The sequence below is a fragment of the Pelodiscus sinensis genome, chromosome 1 (assembly GCF_049634645.1).
Source record: "Pelodiscus sinensis isolate JC-2024 chromosome 1, ASM4963464v1, whole genome shotgun sequence".
Classification (NCBI taxonomy): Eukaryota; Metazoa; Chordata; order Testudines; family Trionychidae; genus Pelodiscus; species Pelodiscus sinensis.
The window spans coordinates 223,643,209-223,668,570 of record NC_134711.1 but is presented as its reverse complement, the minus strand read 5'-3'; the positions used below and the strand labels follow the sequence as shown (position 1 = coordinate 223,668,570).

The following is a 25,362-nucleotide window of genomic DNA, read 5'->3' as shown; positions in this document are numbered from 1 at the left end:
AAGGTCTCAGGCCTTTCTCCTGTCGGAGAACTCTGTCCTCTTTCTCCTGTTTGTTTAGGGTCTCTTCCTCCCTGGAGAGCTTTGAAGTCCCTTCTTTCTGTTTGGTCAAAGTCTCTCTCTCTGACTTCACCCCTTCCTGTTGCTCTTTTATAGATAGTGTCGGGGACTCGAACCCGGACGGCCTCTGTTCGTTGTCTGACCGCAAAGAGACAGGCAACACCAGCAAGATCCAATCACAAGCTCTTTATTGAATAGTGCGCACTTACAATAGAGAGCGGCCCGTCTCCAAAGTGAACCAGCCCCGATTTCATTAACAGGTAGGCTTATATAGACAGTTCCGTCACGTCATAGCCTATTCGCCCAAGCAACCAACCCCCCCTTTATCAGTTAGAAACCTCTAATACCATGCACACCTAGCCAACTATACATCATGGCCTTATGCAATTCATAATGCATCAGCAATTTCTTATCAGCCCAAAGACAGGTACTGGGCAACAAGGAGACAGTTTGTTATGGCCAAAGGAGAACATAAACAGGGAGTTTGGAACAAACGGGAAGAGCAGAAACAGGGAGTCTCCTTATCAGTTCTCAAAACAAACTGTTCCTCATCACAGCAGGTACAAAAATGCAGCTTCTTGCTTATCTCATTTTGCAACTTGAGCAAGCGTGTAGGGTGCGTCCCTGCTTGAACCTATCTCCAGTTCTGCCCAGGAACTACCCAGAAACCTTTGTTACATTTGCTTTAGCATAACTGCACTAGGCCTATTTTTCTAGGACCTAACAATAGGCTTGACAAAACTTCATGTTTTCTCTTTTTCTCTCATGTGTGGCCCGTAAGCTATATATCTGGAACTGGCCAGCTCCAAGTCTTTGGCTCCTAAAGGGACAGGCCAGACCATTACAATGTCCAAACGCCATCTCTTCTTTAGCATTAAAAGATCTGACATCTTTATAGAAGGCTGTTTTCTTTACTGATGTCTGCTGATCAGCAATATGATACAATGTTTTGAGATTATAAATGTCTCAATGTTCAATACAGGCATTAGAGGCTGTGATCTCAGGAATGTTATAAACACAATCAACTCCCACAATGCAGCTTGCCCAGGAGTCTGTCGGGTATTTAGCAACTATCCATTAGTCTTGTCAGAATAGCTCATCTTGCAAAATCTTGTTCTTCTGGCCACAATCTCATGTAATTACAGTGCTATGAAATGATTTGACCTTCAACTCTAATCCCAAATCCCAGTTTAATTTATATCCAAAAAGCACCTCATGTTTTTTCACCTGAACGAGCTTTAATCCTCTGTTACATAGCTGAAATAGCATTGTGGTTAAGATTAGTACAAGACAAACTGCAAATTGTCGCCCATGTCTGCTCTTGTGACCCAAATACACATTTCAGAAATTTCATAATATCACTAGTAGAAGCTTTTTGAGATCTGTCAAATTATGGGTCTCAGACTGATTCTTGGCTCAGGCCTATTTGGGTTCAGCTGAAGTATTGCTGTATGATAATCCAGGATAGTAAAGATAATCACTCACATAGCAAAGAGGATAATCATTCCTCAAGATATATATGCTAGTACATGTAGACAGTTTTCCAGAGGCTTAAGGAATCTTCATTAGTTAATCCGCTTGTGCTGGTTCTTTTCCTGAGGGATCAACATGATCTCGGAAATGTATTTCTGTTGAGTAAAATCTTATTACACACAATTACGTTCACTCAGTGGTGTTGGAAATGAGATCAGATTCTGAATTCTGTTACATTGTGTGCCATGTAGAGGGCCGTGATAAATTACTAGATTGCTGGAGAAAGTGGGAAACAGAGACTATATGGCTAGTTTTTCAGCCCACACCTGCCCCAGTCCGCCCACTGTCTGAATCTCAATATGGTCTGTGGTCTGTTCCTGGGGGAGTGTAACGGTGTAAGCCTGCGCTTTTGGCACAGTCACACTCTGGACCCAAGATAATAATTATAATCTTATTTCAGGATCTTATTTCGGGATCTTATTTCGGTTGTGGATAAGGCAGACTGTTTCTGGCCAAGTCACTCCAGGTTGCTTGGCACAAATAACCTCTATATTCTGCCCCACTCCCATCTCTATAAAGAATCATTAATTTCATGTCCAGAATTTGCCAAGTACACTTTATTCCATATACCAATCTCCTTCTTCTATCAGCACCATCAACATTCAACCCTGCCACTGTTCCCTCTAAAATGAGTACTTGGGTGGCCACCCAGGAGAGATTCAAATGCCGCCCCGCTGATTAGCAGAATGCCCAGAGCCTCCCACATATGGTAGCATGTGTTTCTGTTGGTGGTGTACATCTGCAAGAGCCTTGGTGCATTAAACAAAATGTATTTTGCACATAGGTGAAAAAATTAGAGGGAACATTGCCCCCGGCCATTTGTTATGATTCCTTAGACCTACCTTTGACTGGTGTGCTCAGATCTCTGATAGCTGGTATGTCGGGAGGTTGGGGACCCAGGCCATACTCCTGCCATATTAATTATATTCATAATTAGTGACTGCTTCTTCTGATCTTCCATTCACATAATGAAAAAACAAGGTTGTCAAAGTAAAAAAAAAAGGTCTTGCCCTTCTGAAAAAACCCTCTTATAGATTCTAGAGCTGTGCTTAACATAGACGTGACCACTACAGCTTGGTCCTTTGCAGTTAAGCAACCCACAGCAAACTTCTGTACAGAAATGTCAGTTTAATTTGCAACATTTTCTTGAGGAAAGCAATAAGAAAGTGACGTATTAACTGAGAAAAGATGGCATGTGCTTTTGGCCAATCTCAGAAGGAAGTAGAGACCAAGATTGTATCTTGAGAGAAAAAGGCTCATCTTCACCTGACTTCTGGTTGAGGTTTTTGTCTCCTGAAAGAATTTGTGGTGAGACCTTTCCCCCAGTAATTCCTCAAGAGCCAGAAACGGACAAAGCTGTCTGAGAGGCTGCACAAGACTATGGAACAAAATCCCACAGAAACCAAGGACCATCGCAAATCTCATCACTTTAAGGTCTAAGCAGCAGGGGCTTTTTTGACCTTGCCATCTTGAACATAAATATACAGCTTCATGGAAATATATATATTATTTTAAAAAATCCCAAATTAAGGACCCCACTCCACACACTGCCCCTTCTGGGGAGAAGATGAGAAAACAAACACATGATTGATGTTAGTAGTCTTGCACAATCCCCTAGTGGAAGGTGCTCCGACAGGACAGTGATGAACGTGGTATAAGAACCTCTCTGGAATGGACTCAGACAGGAGAATGAGGGTTCTGTGGAGTTGCCGAGGGCAGGTGTTGTTAGCGGATAGGGAAGAGGAGATCCTCATTCTAATATCTTTCAATGGTGTTTCAAAAGGGGAACAGTGGGAACACACACTCTACCCTATACTCAACTCACACCCAGACAGGCAGTGCCCCAAGGCACACTTGCCGAGCTCATCGGTAGCACCAAATTGGCTCCAATGTAAACGACGGTCCCCATTTTTCTCCAGTTCAAAAGTTGACAAACACTTGATCAAAGGTGTGGGCAATTCCATCCCAGCAGCTTTATGGGCTAGAGACACACAAATAGTCAGAAGTATTTCTTTGCTACTATATGCCCAGCTGACTAAACTTTTTCAGCCTTACTATACCGACCCTCTAGGTACAACATACGGAGCACTGTACTGGAGTTCAAGATCAGCATGCACTGTACCTTACGCTGAACAGAGTACAACTCTAGCCAGGTTCTGATTCTCTCTGAAGGCTGTGGGATAGGCATGACAACAGTATCAATGCATTTATACCTATAAGAGAGTGATGGAAACAGGGTGGTTATTTCTGCTAAATGTCTGCAAAAGCAGATTGTTCCTGCCAGACTATTTTTTTCCTTGTTTGTGAGCACGTGTAGAAGAGAGCATGCAACACGTTAAGTAAACCCACAGCATACATAGGGAGGAGGCATCAGGCAAAAGTAGGGTTGCCAGGTATCCAGTTTTCGCCCAGACAGTCCGTTAATTGCCTCTTCTGTCTGGTAAAAACAACAGAAAATACCAGTATTTTTCCTCTGATGTATATGGCAGGGGCAGAGGTGAGGGGAGGGGAAGAGAGGAGGAAGTGGGCAGCATGGGAATTTAAAGGCAAACATTTTTTTGCTCAACAAATTTGGTTCCCTCCCCCCCTTTTTTTTTGCTCAACCAATTTTTTCCCTGCCATGTTCGAGATTTTTTGTGAAGAATGTGTGAATTCTAATCCTGGCTGTGTCCCCGGACTTGCAGTATGGCCTTAGGCAAGTCACCGGAGGCTTGATTCTACCACCTGTGACTGCTAAAAGATGCTGAATGCTGTCTGTTATCCAACAAGGGCATAAAGCATCACAGAAAAAGGTCAGCTTCTTCCAGCACTGATCAAGCGACTGGTAGTAAAGGAAAAACAATATTGTCCCAAAAGCTTGTCTACCTGCTCCCACTATACCCCTATTGAACTTCTACCTAGCACATTCCCAGGCTCCCTCCTGCCCCCAGCCAGGCTTCCTGCTATAGTTTTTAAGGAGCAGTATGCACAGATTCCCAGTATCCCCAGTGAAATCAGTAGCTGTTAATGACTCTCATCAGATTAGACTTCAGAACAATAGGCTCCCTAATTCACAATGACCTGATTATTCTAAGTACAACGAACCCCTGCCACTATGAAAAAGAAGATCTGGTTTTGATTGAACATTGATACATCAAAGCATCGCCCTCTCCCTCCCCATCTGACCATGTCCTGAAAAATGTATCTTACCTTCTGCACAGAAACTTCAACAATCCTCCAGTGAAGATAGTGGACAGAAACAAAACTAGTATGAGCATTTGCCAGGTGTTCATTTTATTATTTTTATAGTCTTAAAAAAAGAGTGAAAGTTAGTTTTAGTAAAGTGAAGGAATAGAGAAGGAAGGAATATATAATTGTTAAATGGTAATCATTTCATGAGGTGTACAGCTAGTTCGGAATAGGAAGCCTAATCCGAGCTAGCTAGTCCGTGGTGCGTGTAGCTGTGCGGCACGGGGTCCGAACTAGTCGGCATTTAAAAATGGCGCTGGCCAGCATCATGCAAATGAAGCCCGGGAAATTCAAATCCCGGGCTTCATTTGCAACTCCGAATGACTACATTACCCCCCTAGTTTGAACTATGTCTATAGTGTAGACATACCCTGACTAATTTTGAGCCTTTCTATTTGAGACGTTCTATTTCGAAATAAGCTATTTCAGAGTATTTCTTACAGAATAGCTTGTTATGAAATAAGTGTGCCGTGTAGTGTACCCTAAGCGTGCATTTATACAGCATCCTAAACTCAAAATAAGATACACAATTGGAGCTGCTCTGCACCAAATTTCAAAATAATGTGCTATTTTGAGCCATCCCTTAACCCTCATGCAACGAGGTTTACCAAGATGGTGAAATAGCGTGCTTGTTATTTTGAAAAATGTTTTGAAATAATGGGCGGCTTGTGTAGATGCTGAGTAGCTATTTGGGATTCTTCTGGTATCCCAAAATAACCATGCAATGTAGACGTGCCCTAAGATATCTCCATGCTGTGGGCTGGAGGAAAGGAGTCATACCAGGGATGGTCCTAGCCTGTGCTAACCCCAGTTAAAGCTTTCTCTCTTGGGACAATTAGCAGTCAGGCAAGGGAACATCCTGGCCCACACTGGCCTCAGGACTAGGGGAGTGTTAGATCTCGGGGCAAGGACTGTCTCTCTGTCCTTTGTTTGTACAGTATCCAGTGCACAGTGATCCTAGTCCGTGAGTAGGGCTCTTAGGCACTTCACTCCATCTTTGTACCCCTTCTCCTGATCTATGTGTAGTTTGGCAGGCCCTCAAGACATGGTCCTCTATTACTATTTATTATGGCATTGCCTTTTCGCACGTAAGGCTCTTCCCTTTTTATTATGAATCACTAACAGACTTACCGTTGCCTGTGTCTATCCTGGGAGGAAGAGAACGAAGGGACCGTGCAGATCCTGGGAGGGGTTTTTGGCAGGGAGGACACTTACCAGTGTCAGGCAAGATGGAGGAGCCTCATCCCCAGTTGCTGCTCTTTTGGTGGTGCGACTATCCCCATTGGTTACTCTGCAGGATAGCTCTCCCCTGCACTCACTGCCCTCAGTGCTGAGTGTGAATCTCTTTCTCCCCTCTTCCTTTCCATGTTATGAAAAGCAATCAAATTCTAGGTACATCCCCTATTCCTGGCACGACCAACCCCTGATCTTGCTTTAAGTTAGGAGAAGAGGAAGTTGCAAACCAAATTTCGTGGCCCTAGCTCTCACCGTTTAGGAGGAGTTCTTCAACACATGGATTCACAGACAGACACACCGACAGACACTCTCAGGGTATGTCTACACTACCCTCCTAGTTCGAACTAGCAGGGTAATGTAGGCATACCGCACTTGCAAATGAAGCCCGGGATTTGAATTTCCCGGGCTTCATTTGCATAAGCGGGGCGCCGCCATTTTTAAATCCCCGCTCGTTCGAACCCTGTGCCGCGCGGCTACACGCGGCACGAACTAGGTAGTTCGAACTAGGCTTCCTAGTTCGAACTACCGTTACTCCTCGTGGAATGAGGAGTAACGGTAGTTTGAACTAGGAAGCCTAGTTCGAACTACCTAGTTCGTGCCGCGTGTAGTTGCGCGGCACAGGGTTCGAACGAGCGGGGATTTAAAAATGGCGGCGCCCCGCTTATGCAAATTAAGCCCGGGAAATTCAAATCCCAGGCTTCATTTGCAAGTGTGGTATGCCTACATTACCCCGCTAGTTCGAACTAGTGGGGTAGTGTAGACATACCCTAATATATATATATATATATATATTGATAGAAGCTCGGTAACTTACTATTATTGATAATAATGGGTTCACTCCATTCACTCCAAATCTTGTTACTTATACATTTTATTTTCTTTACTCTGACTTGAACAATGTATTGTTTTTCTGGGTCACGAACTGGATGCACATATTCCTCTTCAGAAACATCTACAGGCTAGCACAATGTTTGTTTTAGTGATTTAACAATACAACTCAGAAACATACAATACTGGAGACCTCAGATATCATTAAAAGCGACGAGGAGTCCTGTGGCACCTTATAGACTAACCGAAGTGTAGGAGCATAAGCTTTCGTGGGCAAAGACCCACTTCGTCAGATGCATGAGACGAAGTGGGTCTTTGCCCACGAAAGCTTATGCTCCTACACTTCGGTTAGTCTATAAGGTGCCACAGGACTCCTCGTCGCTTTTGCAGATTCAGACTAACACGGCTACCCCTCTGATACTCAGATATCATTGTCTCCCTTTCAGAGCTAATATGAATATATTTTTAGTTACAGTGTTTATGGTAAATAACAATCTGATTGCTCATAGGGGAATATGAAAAGTCTGATTCCAAAACAAAAGGACAAAGCTTAGGAATTGATGAGATGAGAAGCTTTGATATACAAAGACCAAAGACTCCTTTTTAATTTTCTATTAGAGTAAGCCTGAAACATACATTAAGTTTAAGCTGTTTTTGTTAGTGTTTAGTTTTGGTTTTGGGTGGTTTAGATTCTCTGTTTTGGCTTGGTTTTGTCCTCAAATTGTGTTTGTTTCCCTAAAGAAATAGTGTACATTTTAAAAAATACTAGAAATTCTGGATGCTACAGTTTTGGGGGTAACTAACCTTAAAAGGGGCCTCAAAGTGGGTGTTTTGCAACTTCAAAAGTCGGGGCTCACCAAAGGCTCTCATGTTGGACACTGAAAAATGGAAGCAGCTAAAATAATGAGTTATTTGTGAAAAATCTGGCCAGCTATCATGCATGCATGAGGATGCATGCTTTACAAGAGGCCGGAACAAAAAGGCAGGGAGGGGACTGTTACTGACAAGGACAACCAATAGAGGAAGAAAGATACAAAGGAATAAACTAAGAGACAGCGAGCTCTGTGAGGAGGTTGTGATAACCTATGCCAGTGAGGTCAAGGAACCATTTTAACTTTGCAAGGCAGACTGACTTCAGTGGTGTTGGGGAGGCATATGAGGTGCCTGCTATCATACCATGCCTGCCTTATTTCTGTGCTTCTGCTGGTGGTGGCCCTTCCTTCAGAGCTGGGTTCCCAGCCAGCAGCATTATCCAGCTTCTCATCTCTGAAGGCAACACTGCTGCCAGCAATAGAGCAGAAGTAAGGGTAGCAGTCCTGCAATCCTCCCCTTCAATATCCTTGTGACTCTCCCCCCACAACTCTTTTTTAGGTCCGGACACAATTACACAATACAATTACAACACTGTGAAATTTCAGATTTAAATAGTTGAAATCATGAATTTTTTTTTAAATCCAGTGACTATGAAATTAACCAAAATGTACCATGAATTTGTTAGGACCCTACATATAACACCCTTCATACACTCATGCACTCAAAATGTCTATGCCATTACCAATGGGGATCAGTTACTTCTACTCATCAGCTTCAGGGATACTGAAACTGTAGATGACATTTAGAAAAAAGGAACACAGTCGAATTAAAAAACCTTTCATTTGATCAGGACCTACCCATTGTCTTGTAAAACTTGTCATAAGCTATTAAGTGACAACTTAGCCTTCATTTTAATATCTCATGTAAAAGACAGCCTCTCTAACACCAGTATTTGCTGAGATAGCTTTGCTCAGCAATGACTCAGAAGTAGCATTGAACAAAATTTTTCAATGAAAAGATTCAGACTCAAGCTGGTCTTTTCAATAAAAATTTCTCATGGAAATGTGTTAGCATTGATGATTATTTTTTTCATTTTTCACCAAAGAATGAGAACCTATAATTTTTTTAAAATTGAAACCATCGAGATGGTAATCAACATTTTTCTTTTACCAAAAGCTCTGCTTTTTAGTAAATGAATAATGTCAGTAATCATTTCATAGTATTTTTCAGTAAAAATAAAAAATAAATGAAAAAGTGGTTCATTTCAAAATGAAGACAACTTTTTACATCTTCATGAAAACAGGTTTTCATTTTTTGACCAGTTCTACCAAGAGGAATCAATGATAACTGCTAGGTCACTTGCAGCAGCGCTCCGGTGCAAATTTCAAACAAGATTTGTGTCTGTTTAACCTGACAGGGGAATTAGTAGCTATAGAGCTGTAATTATATTGGTAAAGTGTATTGCCTTATATTACCTTTAGATCTGTAATTTTCACTTGGTATGTAAAGCAATTTTTTTCTGCTGAACCAATAGTAGGCGGTGGTTTCCAGTTAATTTTAATGCTTCTGTCTTCAAGGGATAGAGACACATTGATTGGAGGGTTCAGTTTTTCTGACAATATACAAAAACAGAATATTTCACCTTCTTTCAGCAAGCAGACATGTGAATGGGATACAGACTAGACTTTCTGTTTGGCAGTCTCAGTCCAAGTAAAGTCTACTATTCACATTTTGTCTAGGTCATCACAATAGTCTACTGCAGCTGAAAATTAAACCAAAATGTATTACTGCACAAGTTCTCCTAAGGCCTGAACAAAGAATTCACAACAGAAATAAGTTCAAATCGCCACATAATGACTCATTTACAGTTTACATCTGGGATGATGCCAGTAAATCCCATTGATGTAAATCAGGTATCAGAGGGGTAGTCGTGTTAGTCTGAATCTGCAAAAGCTGCGAGGAGTCCTGTGGCACCTTATAGACTAACTGAAGTGTTGGAGCATAAGCTTTCGTGGGCAAAGACCCACTTGGTCAGATGCACGCATCTGGGATGAGGCATACCTGGGAGGTCGACAAATGCCTTTGATGTCGACTGCGGAGTGTCCAGACTACCGCGCTGAGCTGACAAACAGCTGATCGGCTCAGCACGGCAGCCATTTAAATTTAAATGAAGTGGCGATTATTTAAATCGCTGCTTCATTTTCCCATGCTGGGTAGTCTAATCTACATGCCTCTGTCGCCAGAGGCATGTAGTCTAGACGTACCCTTAGAGGGGATATGATAGAGGTCTATAAAATCATGACTGGTGTGGAAAAAGTGAATAAGAAAAAGTTATTTACTTATTCCCACAATATAAGAACTAGGGGTTACCAAATGGAATTAATAGGCAGCAGGTTTAAAACAAATAAAAAGAAGTTTTTCGTCACTCAGGTTATGTCTAGACTACATGGCTCCGTCGACGGAGACATGTAGATTAGCTTTCTAGACATAGGGAAATGAAGCAATGATTTAAATAATCGCCACTTCATTTACATCAAAATGGCTGCTGCGCTGTGCCGATCAGCTGTTTGGCAGCACAGCGCAGTAGTCTGGATGCTCCGGTTCACAACGGAAGCCTTTGTTGACCGCCCCATTATGCCTCGTGGAATGAGGTTTACCAGGGCGGTCGACAAAAGCTTCCGTTGTCGACCGTGGAGCGTCCAGACTACCGCGCTGTGCTGCCAAACAGCCGATCAGCACAGTGCGGTGGCCATTTTGATGTAAATGAAGCGGTGATTATTTAAATTACCCCTTCATGTCCCTTTTTCAAGTACACTAATCTATATGGCTCTGTCAATGGATCCATGTAGTTAAGACGTACCCTCAGTGCTTTGCTCTCCCTCTCCCTCTTCAACTCCCCTGTCTGCAGTCCCCTGTCTGCAGTCCTGTCCGCGGGACTGGGAGATGGGTTGGAAATGGGGGGGACTACGGCCTATAATGGCAAGGAGAAAGGAGGGTCAGGGCACAACAGGGAGGCAAGATCAAATCAGTATCTTAGATGCCTATATACAAATGCGAGAAGTATGGGTAATAAGCAGGAAGAACTGGAATTGCTAACCAATAAATACAACTATGATATCATTGGTATTACAGAAACCTGGTGGGATGGGACGCATGATTGGAATGTTGGTATGGAAGGGTACGGCTTGCTCAGGAAGGACAGACAGGGAAAAAAGGGAGGAGGGGTTGCCTTGTATATTAAAAATGTACACACTTGGACTGAAGTGGAAATGAATGTAGGAGATAGCTGTGTAGAGAGTCTCTGGGTTAAGCTAAAAGGGGTAAAAAACGAGGGTGATATCATGCTAGGAGTCTACTACAGGCCACCTAGCCAGGTGGAAGAGGTGGATGAGGCCTTTTTTAAACAATTAACAAAACTATCCAAAGCCCAAGATTTGGTGGTGATGGGGGACTTCAACTATCCAGACATATGTTGGGAAACTAACACAGCGAGGCACAGGCTATCCAATAAGTTTCTGGACTGCACTGGAGACAACTTTCTGTTTCAGAAGGTTGAAAAAGCTACCAGAGGAGAAGCTGTTCTGGATTTGGTTTTAACAAATAGGGAGGAACTAGTTGAGAACTTGAAAGTGGAAGACAGTATAGGGGACAGTGATCACGAAATAATAGAGTTCATGATCTTAAGGAAAGGTAGAAGGGAGACCAGCACAATTGAGGTAATGGATTTCAGGAAGGCAGATTTTGATAAGCTCAGAGAACTTGTAGGTAAGGTCCCATGGGAAGCAAGACTGAAGGGAAAAACAACTGAGGAGAGTTGGAAGTATTTCAAAGGGACGTTGTTAAGGGCCCAAAAGCAAACAATTCCGCTGTGTAGGAAAGATAGAAAATATGGCAAAAGACCAGCTTGGCTTAACAAGGAGATCTTGCACAATCTCAAAATAAAAAAGGAGTCTCATAAAAAAATGGAAACTAAGACAAATAACAAAGGATGAATATAGGCAAGCAACACGGGAATGCAGGGGCAAGATTAGAAAGGCAAAGACACAAAATGAGATCAAATTAGCTACAGGCATAAAGGGAAACAAGAAGACCTTTTATAAATACATTAAAAGCAAGAGGAAGACCAAGGACAGGGTAGGCCCACTGCTTAGTGAGGAGGGAGAAGCAGTAACAGGAAACTTGGAAATGGCGGAGATGCTCAATGACTTCTTTGTTTCGGTCTTCACCGAGCAGTCTGGAGGTGTGCCTAACATAGTGAATACAAGCAGAGAGAGGGTAAGTTTAGAAGATAGGATACACAAAGAACAAGTTAAAAATCACTTAGGAAAGTTAGATGTCAGCAAGTCACCAGGTCCTGATGAAATGCATCCCAGGATACTCAAGGAGCTGATAGAGGAGGTATCTGAGCCTTTAGCTATGATCTTTGAAAAATCATGGCAGACAGGGGAGATTCCAGAAGACTGGAAAAGGGCAAATATTGTGCCCATCTATAAAAAGGGGAATAAGAACAACCCAGGAAACTATAGACCGGTCAGTTTAACGTCTGTCCCAGGGAAGATAATGGAGCAGGTAATTAAGGAAATCATATGCAAACACTTGGAAGGTAATAAAGTGATAGGGAATAGCCAGCATGGGTTTGTGAAGAACAAGTCATGCCAAACTAATCAGATAGCTTTCTTTGATAAGATAACGAGCCTTGTGGATAAGGGAGAAGCGGTGGATGTCATATACCTAGACTTTAGTAAGGCATTTGATACGGTCTCGCATGATATTCTTATTGATAAACTAGGCAAATATAACTTAGATAGGGCCACGATAAGGTGGGTGCATAATTGGCTGGATAACCGTAGTCAGAGAGTGGTTGTTAACGGTTCTAAATCCTGCTGGAAAGGGATAACAAGTGGAGTTCCTCAAGGGTCTGTTTTGGGACCCATACTGTTCAATATCTTCATCAATGATGTAGATATTGGGATAGAGAGTACGCTTATTAAGTTTGCAGATGATACCAAACTGGGTGGGGTTGCGACTTCTTTGGAGGATAGGGACATAATTCAGAATGACCTTAGCAAGTTAGAGAAATGGTCGGAGGTAAACAGGATGAGGTTTAATAAAGAGAAATGCAAAGTGCTCCACTTAGGAAGGAACAATCAGTTCCATACATACAAGATGGGAAGCGACTGTCTAGGAAGGAGCATGGCAGAAAGGGATCTAGGGGTCATAGTGGACCACAAGTTGAATATGAGTCAACAGTGTGATGCTGTTGCAAAAAAAGCAAATATGATTCTAGGTTGTATCAACAGGTGTGTTGTAAGCAAAACTCGTGAAGTCATTCTGCCGCTCTACTCTGCACTAGTTAGGCCTCAGCTGGAGTACTGTGTCCAGTTCTGGGCGCCACATTTCAAGAAAGATGTGGAGAAATTGGAAAGGGTACAGAGAAGAGCGACAAGAATGATTAAGGGTTTAGAGAACATGACCTATGAAGCCAGGCTTCATGAACTGGGCTTGTTTAGTTTGGAAAAAAGAAGATTAAGGGGGGACATGATAGCGGCTTTCAAATATCTAAAAGGGTGTCACAAGGAGGAAGGAGAAAATTTGTTCCTCTTGGTTTCTGAGGACAGGACAAGGAGTAATGGGCTTAAAGTGCAGCAGGGGAGGTTTAGATTGGACATTAGGAAAAAATTCCTAACTGTCAGGGTGGTCAAATATTGGAATAAATTGCCAAGAGAGGTGGTGGAATCTCCCTCTCTGGAGATATTTAAGAACAGGTTAGATAGACATCTGTCAGGGATGGTGTAGACGGAGCTTGATCCTGCCTTGAGGGCGGGGGGCTGGACTCGATGACCTCCCGAGGTCCCTTCCAGTCCTATGATTCTATGATTCTATCCCTGAACAGTGTCCAGGGCAAGGAGGGTGGAGCCTGTGGGACGTCAGAGTGACGTGATGTCATCCCACATTAAATTTTTTTATATATATTGAGAGAGAGAGAACTGCTTTTCAAACTGTGCAATACAGAAATGATTTTGAAACAACTGAGTTTTATTTTCACAAAACAATCATTAACATTTTTTGAACAGCCCTACTTACATATTGTAATTTCTATAAAAAATTCTTTGATCTTCATGTCAAACTCCCACAAACGTCAATTCATTATAAAAGCAGAATATATTCCTTAGAGTGTATTGATTCATGTTTCTTTCTGTCCCCTTAGCCCCCTCTCTACCCCAGGGAAATCACAAGCAGATGAAGGTTTCACAATACAAAGCAATAATAAAAACACCTACCTAATCTTCGAGGTGTAAATCTTTTGTAATAGGAACGGTTTTCCGAACTGTTGCTTCTTACCCTTACATTTATATTCAATCTGATAGGATTAGAGGAATTAAAATACACTTCTTTCATGTGACATCCAATGTTTTTGTGTTTTGCATTTATTAAATATAGTTGGCACTGAAATTCTTTTCCACTGTACCTGTGGGAAGCAAATAGAAGCAATGTAAAATGCCGATGAAATTTGAATAATATTTTGTACTTGTTTAAACAGGATCCTTACCTGTAGGAAAGAAAATACTGAGCATCCTCAGGGGCTTCTGTTTTAATGTCCCAGGTACAATTGAAATTGAAAAGGTTATATATGATGCATGAGAGATTTTGAATATATACTGCAACAAAAAGAGAAAGAAAGAAAAAAGTGAAAAGGATGCTAACTTGTTGTTTTACATTGATTCTTCAAGTCATTGGTTTCAGAAACTATCCAGTGGAGAGAGGGGGGGTGAAATGGATCTGAGTTTCTTGAATAAAGTGTGTCTGATAGGACAGTGGGAACATTTCCATTCCTATTATCAGATGCCCCTTTTGTGAAATTTGCAGAAATATTCAATATTAAGCTGCTGCAATAGCTAAAGGAGTCATCCTGGGATTCCCCACCTACCATATACTTTGAGACTTCCATAATCCATGCAATTGCTAGAGAAACATAGAATCATAGAACACTAGAACTGGAAGGGACCTTGAGAGGTCATTGATGCCAGTCCCCTGTCCTCATGGCAGGACCAAGCACTGTCTAGATCATCATTGATAGATGTCTGCCTAACCTGCTCTTAAATATCTCCAGAGACAGAGATTCCACAATTTATTCCAATTTTTAATCACCCTGACAGTTAGGAAGTTTTTCCTAATGTCCAACCTAAATCTCCGTGGCTGCAGTTAAGCCCATTACTTCTTGACCTATCATCAGAGGCGAAGAAGAACAATTTTTCCTCCCTCCTCCTTGTAACACCCTTTCAGATATTTGAAAACCGCTATCATGTCCCCTCTCAGTCTTCTCTTTTCTAAACTAAATAAGCCCAATTCTTTCAGTCTTCCATCATAGGTCATGTTTTCTAGACCTCTAATCATTTTTGTTGCTCTTCTCTGGACCTTCTCCAATTTCTCCACATTTTTCTTTAAATGTGGTGCCCGAAACTGGACACAATACTCCAATTGAGGCCTAATTGGTGCAGAGTAGAGCAGAAGAATTACTTCTACTGTCTTGCTCACAACGCTCCTGTTAATGCATCCCAGAATCATGTTTGCTCTTTTTGCAACAGTGTCACACTGTTGACTCATATTTAGCTTGTGGTCCACTATGACCCTTAGATCCCTTTCAGCAGTACTCCTTCCTAAACAGTGGTGGCCCGTCCATAGAGGCGAACTAAGCGGTCGCCAAGGGCACCAAAGTTAAACGACGTTGAGGGGTTTGGAGGTGGGGGCGCCGATTGTGCACTTCACCTAGGACGCCAGTTGCCGGCAGCTAGTCTAGGGCTGCTCCTGTTCCTAGACAGTCGCTTCCCATTCTGTATGTGTGAAACTGATTGTTCCTTCCTAAGTGGAGTACTTTGCCTTTGTCCTTAACTTCATCGTATTTACATCAGACCATTTTTCTAGTTTGTCCAGTTCATTTTGAATTTTGACCCTATCCTTGGTATCATCTGCAAACATAATAATCATACTCTCTATGCCATCATCTAAATCAGAGGAGGGCAATAATTTTGGAAGAGGGGCCACTTCACAAATTTTGGAAGTGGCCATAGGCCAGCCTGGAAGGTGCAGGGCCTTGGGAGGAAGGGGTGGGGTTGAGAACTATCCTACTGGGAAAGGTGACTTTATTTTCTGAAACAACTGCAGATATTCAGAACGGTTTAATTTAAATTATTAAAAAGATGAAGCATTTTAATGTTCTCATGTTAGTTTGTCAAGCTTCATTTTAAATAAAGTAAAATAGGGTATGTCTACACTACAGCGCTAATTCGAATTAACTTAGTTAATTCGAACTAAGCTAATTCGAATTAGCGAATCCAGACTTAAAAACTAGTTCGAATTAGCGTTTTGCTAATTCAAACTAGCATGACCACACTGTGGGGACCCTGAACTGAGGTTAAGGCTGGCCGGAAGCAGTGCCGGTAGGGCATCAGTTTAGGACTTAGAACATGGAGCTGCTGTCTCAGGCTAGTCGAGGGCTGTGCTTAAAGGGACCCGACTCCCACCCCAGACAGACAGTTCTCAGGGGTTCCCTGCTTGCAAAGCAGTCCTGGCTTGGAGTGCCCTGAGTGCCCACACTCAGCACATGACAGCACTCGGCCATCAGCCCGGCTGCACTTGCCGCAGGCTGCCATCTTGGGAGGGGGGGGTTCAATTAAGGGGTTTCAGGAGAGCTTCCACCCTGAGGAGCCCGCAAAGCCAGCCCAGTCTTCCCCAATGGGGGCTCGTGCCCCATCCTCCCTCACCTCCTTCCACTTACCCCTCCCTAGCCCCACTTCCTGATGTACAAAATAAAGGACACGTGTTCAAAAATAGAAACTCTCTTTATTGAACAAAACTCGGGGAGACTGGGAAAAGGAGGTGGGAGAGGGGAAGAGAGAAGGTAGGAAAGGGGAGGGCAACTAACATGATCAGGGGTTTGGAACAGGTCCCATATGAAGAGAGGCTAAAGAGACTGGAACTTTTCAGCTTAGAAAAGAGGAGATTGAGGGGGGATATGATAGAGGTCTATAAAAGCATGAGTGGTGTGGAGAGGGTGCATAAAGAAAAGTTCTTCGTTAGTTCCCATAATATAAGGACTAAAGGACACCAAATGAAATGAATGGGTAGCAGGCTTCAAACTAACAACAGAAAGTTCTTCTTCCCAAAGCAAATAGTCAACCTGTGGAACTCCTTGCTGCAGGAGGCTGTGAAGGCTACAACTATAACAAAGTTTAAAGAGAAGTGAGATAAAGTCATGGAGGTTGGGTCCATGGAGTGCTATTAGCCAGGGGGTAGAAATGGTGTCCCTGCCTTCTGTTTGTGGAAGGCTGGAAATGAATGGCACGAGACAAATGGCTTGGTCATTGTCTTCGGTCCATTCTCTCCAGGGTACCTAGTGTTGGCTGCTGTCGACAGACAGGATACTGAGCTAGATGGACCTTTGGTCTGACCCAGTACAGCCATTCTAAGCTCAGGGCTCAGGGTCGGGGGTCTCAGTGGACCGCCTTGATTTTCATGCATACCTGCTCCTGGGTGGCCAGGCTGGCAGCTATCCTGCCCTAGACGGCCACTTTCCTGTGCCTAGTGCGGAGGTCGTGGATGAGGTCCACGATGTCCACACTAGACCAGGCGGGCGCCCGCCTCTTGCGGACCTGGGCAGGTTCCCGGGAGCCGCCATCCTGGTCCCAGGAAGAGGCGGAGGGCTGGGTGGCAGCAGGTGGCTGGCTCGAGCCGTGCCAGGTGCAGAGTCTGCTGGCTGGGTGCTGGCAGGCTTGCACCTGGCACGGGCACCGTGGCCAGCCCGTGCCCCTTTAAGGGCTCCGGGGACGGGAGGGGGGCAGAAGAGTTTCCCTGGTGGTGCCCAGAGTGGCCACCAGGGAAAGCTGGGAAGGACTAGCCTCCTACTAGTTCGAATATAGTGGCTACACAGCCCTTAATTCGAACTAGTTAATTCAAACTAGGCGTTAGTCCTCATGGAATGAGGTTTACCTAGTTCGAATTAAGCGCACCGCTAGTTCGAATTAAGTTCGAACTATTGGTTCGCATGCGTAGCGCCTATCAAAGTTAATTCGAACTAACGTCTGCTAGTTCGAATTAACTGTGTAGTGTAGACATACCCATATTATGTCCAACCCAAAAGGTTTCAGTGTTTTCTTTATTCATGGCAGGGGTGGGGAGCACTTTCTGGGTCGGAGGTCACTGACCCACAGAAAAAAATCAGTTGGGAACCACACGAGTAAGAAGCAAAAAAAAAACAAAACAACCCAAGTTCCCCCCCCCAATACTCACTGATGCTTCCTTCCTTTTTTTTTTTTTTTTTGTTTGTTTGTTTGTTTTAAACCTGCTGCCTACTTATTTCATTGCATAAGCACTGGTTCTTAATTAATGATTAACACTTCCTTAATTATACCAGTCATGATTTTATAGACTTCTATCATAGTCCCCCTTAGTATTTTACAGAAATGCATAAACAACAGCCAGCACAAGAAAGCTATTAGCCAGGATTGTTGCATCTCTACTTTGTTAATCAGATATTTTTAAGCACTATGCAGAAATCTAGCTGACCTGGAGGTGCCTTGTAAACAAATTCAGTCCAGTTGCTCTCCTTTATAACGTCTTCTGTTTCTTTTGAAAGAAGCTGTGTTTTAACTTTAGCATAGAAACCAGAGTGTAGCCCAAGTCTTATAATCCTTTTATTTTCTTGAAGTCTTTCCTGGAAGAAATCGTAGAACTGCATTTTAATGAAAAAAAACTCTGTGCAGTAGCCAGCTAGTGTTATTAATAACAAAAAGGTCTGCAAATTACAGCCATTAAATAATGCATTATCTCATTTTACCAAGACTATGTATAAAGTATACTAAGTGACTTACTAGGATTTCCTTAGCTGTATCGAACTTACACATCAAAACATACTTCACAGAATATGTCTCCATTTCTTCTGTAATGTTACTGTTCCAGGAAAGAATAACTCCAAAGTCATTTTTAACAATGTGCAGATCACTAGGTGCCATAATAGAAGCTATAGATGCAGTAAGATGAACAGTAATTAGTATTACATTATAGGTGGTTCAGATGCCCAACATTTCTTATTCTAAGAACATCCAGGATCTTGAGGTGGGCCAGAATTTCTTACGCTAAGATCTTATTTTCAGTTGCTGCTAACTTATCAAACTTTAATTGTTTGTGCTGAAATGTTTAAAATCCTGGGTTTACCAAAACCTGAATATGTCTGAAAATGTCCAGCCAAAAGCATTGTGCCCTTTCTAGGACCAACATAGCAAAACATTTATTATTTGATCCACTTTAAAAGGTCTTGAGACCTTTTATTTGAAATATCATAGAACTGCCATATTATGGAGCAGGGACTTGATATATGGCAGGCAGGGTGGCCTTTGTGTCACAGATTTGCCTTTTGCTGTCCTTGTTCTTTTGGGCTGTGTCTAGACTACATGCCTCTGTAGGCAGAGGCATGTAGATTAGACAGATAGGCAAAGGCAAATGAAGCTGCGATTTAAATGATCGTGGCTTCATTTACATTTACATGGCTGCCGCGCTGAGCCGACAAACAGCTAATCAGCTGTTTGTCGGCTCAGCGCGGCAGCCATGTAAATGTAAATGAAGCCACGATCATTTAAATCGCAGCTTCATTTGCCTTTTCTGAACAAACAAATCTACATGCCTCTGCCGACAGAGGCATGTAGTTTAGACGTACCCTTGCTGTCCACCCCAATCAGGCCAATGTATAAGTCTTTGAAAAACTGCAGTTTGTGCAGGTTCAGTTGAGTTCTTAGATTTTTAGCAGCTAAAGTCCCCCCAAAATGTGTCTGCGCTGAAAAAACTACAACAAACTACAACTGCAGCTCTAGACTGGCTGAAGGCAGGGTGAGGTCGAACTAGGACTAAGACCCGGGAGCTTGTCTTTCTTGTGCTGTCTATACCCCACTTGCTGGGCCCAAGCATCCTGGAGGAGGAAACTGCCTGATTCAAGTTCAGATGTGTTGAGAGAGCCAAAGCTGTGGATGGGAGGTGGCAGGGCAGAATAGATTTGCAAAAGGGAGACAATGGACTAGGATTAAAGGCTGGTGGCAGGAGAGAGGGAAACTGAGACTGGAACAGGACTGGGAGAGCAGCGTGGCCTGTATCGGCCGGATTCCCTGCCGAGCGGGCAGGAGCCATAGTCCTGCGTAATGGGCCCCGGGCTGGGCCCAGGTCCCCCGACCCCCCTTTCCCTCCCCTGGACAATCCACCCCTGGCATCTCTGGGCGGCGAGGCCTCCAAAACCGTATTTACCCTGATAGAGGGACACGGACTTTATGTTGGGACTGTTAGTGCTGTATTATCCTGAGAGAGGGGCATAGACTCTATGGTGGGACTGTTGGTACCGTATTTACCCTGCTGGGGGGGGCAGGAACTTTATATTGAGATTATTAATGCCGTGTATGCCCTGATCTAGGGACCCGAGCGAGCAACGAGACCTTAAGGGTGGGGGGCACACTCCATGCCGGGGGCGTGCCCCGTGACACTCCCCCATAACAATTTTGCATTCATGGGAAGAGCTGGGGGCACAAAAATAGCTTCCCAATATGTCAACTCCTTATGAGCTATGTCAAGGAAGTATTTTTGGACTAATGAATAATAAAATCAATGATATGCCTGAGATACATTGATGATATTTTCATTCTCTGGACAGACAACATAAAATCCCTTATAGATTTGTATCATAATTTCACTAATAACCACCCACCCATCTCTCAGACTCTCTCTAGAATACTCCCACTCCAACTTCATGGATACCACAATCTGTTTCAGCAATCAAACTGTGGGTATAGGAAACCCACAGATCACCACACTTCACAGATCCAATAACCACTCCAAACGCATTAAGAAAATGTTTATCTACAGTCAGGCCCTCAGACACCACAGAATGTGCTCCCAAAAGGAAGTCTGGGATTTGCATCCGAGCACACTCAAAATCACCTTCATCAAGCAAGGCCACTCTACCAGATAAGCTGACTGCACCATAGAATGGCCAAGGGAGCCTCCCGTGCTGTCCCTTCCCCAAACTCCAGCTCCGCAGTTCCCATTGGCTGGGAACCACAACCAATATAAGCTGTGGGGGTGGTGCCTGTGGGCAGAGGCAGCACAAAGAGTCACTTCGCTGTACCTTCACTTTGGAGCCACGGGACATATCACCATTTCTGGGGAATATCTCAAGATCAGCACCACCCAGTACCCCTGAAACCCATTCTCTTCCTCAACCCCTTCTGTGCCCAACCCTCTGTCTCCTTCCCATGCCCTTCCCATTCCCAAACTCCCTCCCAGAGCCTGCATCCTGAAACCCCTCCCATGCCCCAACCTCCTACCCCACCTTGAGCCCCCTCCTGCACACAAACCCCTCATCCCCAGACCCACCAAAGAGCTGCACCCCAGCCAGAGCCCTCATCCTCTCCCACACTCCAACTATCTGCCCCAGCCTGACCCCCCCGCCTGCACCCTGAAACTCTAATTTTTGGAGTACTCCAATTTGGAGTACTCATCCCCCCTCCCTCAGCCCATGCCTCCTCATAATCTCCTGCCCCAACTAGTGAAAATGATCAAATAAGTGAGGATGGGAGAGAGTGAGTGACAGAAGGAGGGGGAATGAGCACAGGGTGGCCCTTTGGGAAAGGGTGGGATGGAGCAGAGCCTCAGGGAATTGGTGGAGAAGGAGAGGTATAATGGCGTTCAATTTTGTGCAGCTAGAAAATTTCAGTCCTAGTAATGACCCTTTAGTATCATTTTAAATGTCACACAACTTACCAGTTATTGATGGGTGTCCATTTGCCAGGCAAACAGAAATCATCTTGTACCAGGTTAAGGCTAAGCAGAAGCATGCTTGATGCATTAACTGGAGCATGTGCCCCTACAAATGCTTTGCACTTCAGTTGAATTTAAAACTAAAATACTTCAGTTCTGTTCAAGGTTGAAAAGACTGCTAGGGCATGACAAAATCTGTGAAAACAAATTTTTTAACATTTTAAGTGGTTTCTCGGAGAAGACATACAGGCAGTCCCCGGGTTACGTACAAGATAGGGACTGTAGGTTTGTTCTTAAGTTGAATTTTTATGTAAATCGGAACTGGTACATATTGTAGGGGAAACTCTAGCCAAACATTACTCCAGAGCTCAGTTTTATTCTCCCACACCTCACTTCCCTCAGTCCTTTATTCTCAAGCTGAGGTGTCTGCTTAGAAAAGCCGCTCCGCGTCTCCCTGGTCTGCTGGAGGGGGGTGCTAGCTTTGCGTTTCCCTGGTCTGCTGCGGGGAAGCAGCTAGTGCGGGGTTGCCTCTCCCTGTTTGTAAGTAGGGATCCGATGTAAGTCGGATCCATGTAACCCGGGGACTGCCTGTATATCATGGACACAAAATGTCATTCTGGATTTTGTCATAAAAAAATAGTCTCAATTAGTGTCCCTCCATTTTTTTCCATTCAGGGGTAGAATAAATTTTGTTATGTGCACTGAGACATACACAGATATATACCACAAGTAGAAACACATGCTGCCGGCTATGGGAACTCTGCTAATCAGCTAGACGGTACCTGAATCTCTCCTGGGTGACCGTCCAAGCACTCAGCTTACAGGGAACACTGGTACCAATTCTCAGTCCTAATTAAGTTATAGTTAGTGCAAGTGGGGTTGGTGGTGGGTAGGGCAAACCACTGCATGCCACCTTTACATTCTACATCTGCCACTTTCCAGCACTGCCCGGGTGTTTCAGTGCCCAGCACTAATTAGAGCAGCTCAAAAGTTTGAGATTTTGTGCAAAAATCATCTGGTGAACTGAGAAAGCAGGCAGTCTGAGTCACAATACGCAAGTAACAGAACTCAGCAGTTGACAACATACCTTTACATGGTTTATATCAGTTATTCTGATGAAGGGTTCTTTGTTTTAAAAGTGCAATACCTATATATAAGATACGACTCTTAAGCCATGGGCTTTGAGCAGCATGTGGGGCCATGGCAGCCAAGGAGCCTACCCAAAGGTCCTGCTGGGCTTCTAGCTGGGAGTCACGTAAGGTAAGTGCCTCCAGGCCAGAGCCTGCATGTAGTTCTCCATACCCCAACGTAAGGTAAGTGCCTCCTGCACCCAGATCCGGCACAATAAACCCCTCCCTCAGGTCACAACTCTCTCCTGCACCCAGATCCGGCACAATAAACCCCTCCCTCAGGTCACAACCCCCTCCACATCCAGACCCTGCACGATAAATCCCTGCCTCAGGTCAGAATCCCCCACTGTACTCAGACTCATTCCCATATCCCTCATCCCCACCATTAATATAATAGAAAAGAGCAGCCCTTCATCACTTACCAAATTCTTGGAATGCTTCCCCATTGAAAATGATTGCTCACCCCTGTTTTAAGCTATGGCTGGCCGTGAGGGTAAAATAGAGAGACAGTATACTGTGTGGAGGATTTCTGATTATTTTGCTAGAGGGCACTCAGAAATTAGGAAAACAGGGTAACATTTTAAAAAGCAGCATTTTAAAATGTTTTTACTGAAAAAGTAGGATTTCACTAAAAAAATAACCTGGATGTTTCAACTGCCAGATTTTGAAACTAAATGCAATCTTTAAAAGGTGAAGCAGATATTTTATTGCTGTTTTAAATGCACATTTCAAAGCAATTTAAATGATGGTGTCACTACAATATCTATGTAAATAGAACATGACTAGTGCTTAGGCTGTATTTAAAGTTGAGGACAAAGGTTTTTCTAACACTACTTGCAGTGGTATTATATTATGATATGTAATTATATGAAATATTTTGGAACAGTAAAATACCCAGTACAAGTAAACTTACATTTATAGATGTGGGCTTGTACAATTGAAAATAGCAGCTCTTAGTCACGCATATTTCCAAAGTTTTACTTCACATTATTGCAGTACATTTTACAGCCTCAGAACCTGTCTATGGCTTCTGTTTTGGCCCAGGCAGCTCCATGAGATGTCCCACTCCTGAAGAAGTCTTGTTTTCAGGCTATGTATTGACAACCTGAGAAACTAATGTGAGAGACTTCCCTCTTCCCAAGACAAAACTGCATATATCAGTGATTGCCATCTCTCACTACTAGCATGGGATTAAATTTAAAACCAACCCTCAAGGCGTGTGGATACATCCTAGAACTTTATCCAAGGTCTTCAGACTGCTTTGAGTTTCATCTTCTTTGAGACCCCAACAGTCACATCTCTTTCCTTGACTTCCTTAGACGAGAAAGTTTTCAAACCACTTCATACCTTGCTATCAGCTCTTGTCTTAAACCTTAAATGAAGCCTTAAATGAAATTTAATCAATCAATCCCTACCATAGTTTCAAAAATAAAAGCCCTTATTTTAGGAAAGATTGTACAGGACTTACCTCAGCCTCCATTGCTTTCCTGTGAATAGACATGTATTCATCCTGCTGTATGCAGCAAATAAAAAGGAAATAGATCAGCAGAAAAGCCTCAGCCCTAAAGGATGGGGAAAGAATGACTAGCCGCATCTTGAGGAAAGGAAACTTGCTATCAATTTCATTTTTCATATCAGATCTTCCTAGAATTGTTGAGCTTTCGTCTTGTTAATCATGTTCATTATATTGTTTAAAATATATTTTTAAATGTAATAAAATTGTGTTAGAATACTGACCTTTGACTGACAACTGTTTAGGGCTTCCTCTTGAGGGCCTGGGTGGTAGGCTGCGTACATAGCCATTTATAACTGTTCAAACAGATATTTTCATTGTGTATGCCTGATATATTGGGAGAAAGGTTATGCTAATAGGATTCAGAAGTGTCTGAATATCAGATTAAGGAAATATATATTGTATTGTCCATGATCATAAAACACTTTCCCCTGTTTTATGAGAATCTCTAACATTTCCATATTTTGGATTAGGGATTTAAAATTTGATGGGAGGAGGGATTGGCCTGATATCAAGACTGCTTTTTGCCACTTCTGTAAAAAAAACTGCTAAATTTAATAAACTATAAGACTCTGCAAAATCTGTTTACACATGCTCAGTGACTTGTTTGGCAGCTAAATTCTCTGAAGATTCACACAGCTACAAAAGCCAAGCAGGACTTTCTCTGTAATTGAAGCTTCTGGCTGCTAGGAAGCAACTGTGGTGCCAGGCGCCAGAAGTGAGAGCAGGAAGCTCTCCCGTCCTGTGTTTTCAGTGTCCCCTGAGCATGCAGAGAAAGAAGGAAAGTACCTGATTCAAATTTAGAGGGATTAGGAGTTGGCAGCGGAGGGGGGATTGCAAGAAGAGAAGCAAGGTGGGAAAGGGCAAATAGAAGCTGTGGAAGAGTAAGGATAGAAGAAGGAGCTGGGAGTGGGCATTTGGAATAGATGGATACAAAAAAAATACAAGAAAGGAGATAGGAACAAAGAGAAGTTTAAGATGACAGGAGCCAGGGACTGGGGGAAGATAAGAGCAAGGAGGGGAAGGTCAGGATTTGATGACAAAGTATCAATTAGAGCAAAGGGAAGGAGATAGGGCCAGAACAACTTGCAACACTAAATCATAATCTGCTCCAGAATCTAGTACAGTTGAACCTCTCTGGTCCAGGAGTCTTTGGTCTGGCAACATCTGTGGTCTGGCAGGACCATGGATGTTGCTGGACCAGACAGCCCCTAGACAGAGAGCCCCAGG

The 25,362-nt window shown here is 43.3% G+C and overlaps 1 protein-coding gene across 9 annotated transcripts; it reads right to left on the bottom strand.

The window, feature by feature from the left end:
- Window positions 1-228: 228 nt before the first annotated feature.
- LOC102457584 (interleukin-5 receptor subunit alpha-like) lies at window positions 229-24,242 on the bottom strand. Of its 9 annotated transcripts, none has more exons than XM_075915958.1 (13): window positions 24,088-24,242; window positions 21,493-21,684; window positions 18,564-18,712; window positions 18,259-18,424; window positions 14,246-14,354; window positions 13,977-14,164; window positions 10,556-10,666; window positions 9,171-9,307; window positions 6,869-7,013; window positions 4,780-4,804; window positions 3,713-3,803; window positions 2,433-2,499; window positions 229-1,699 (listed from the first exon to the last, which is right to left on the bottom strand). In XM_075915958.1, exons 2-13 carry the CDS (start codon window positions 21,587-21,589, stop codon window positions 1,623-1,625), a joined length of 1,362 nt encoding a protein of 453 aa, XP_075772073.1. In that variant the 5' UTR covers window positions 21,590-21,684; window positions 24,088-24,242; the 3' UTR covers window positions 229-1,622. The 9 variants fall into 9 exon arrangements, with proteins under 9 accessions (XP_075772073.1, XP_075772038.1, XP_075772059.1 ...); XM_075915923.1 differs by having other exon boundaries at window positions 4,780-4,879; window positions 24,088-24,241; XM_075915944.1 differs by having other exon boundaries at window positions 229-1,685; window positions 4,780-4,879; window positions 24,088-24,239.
- Between the last annotated feature and the right edge of the window lie 1,120 nt (window positions 24,243-25,362).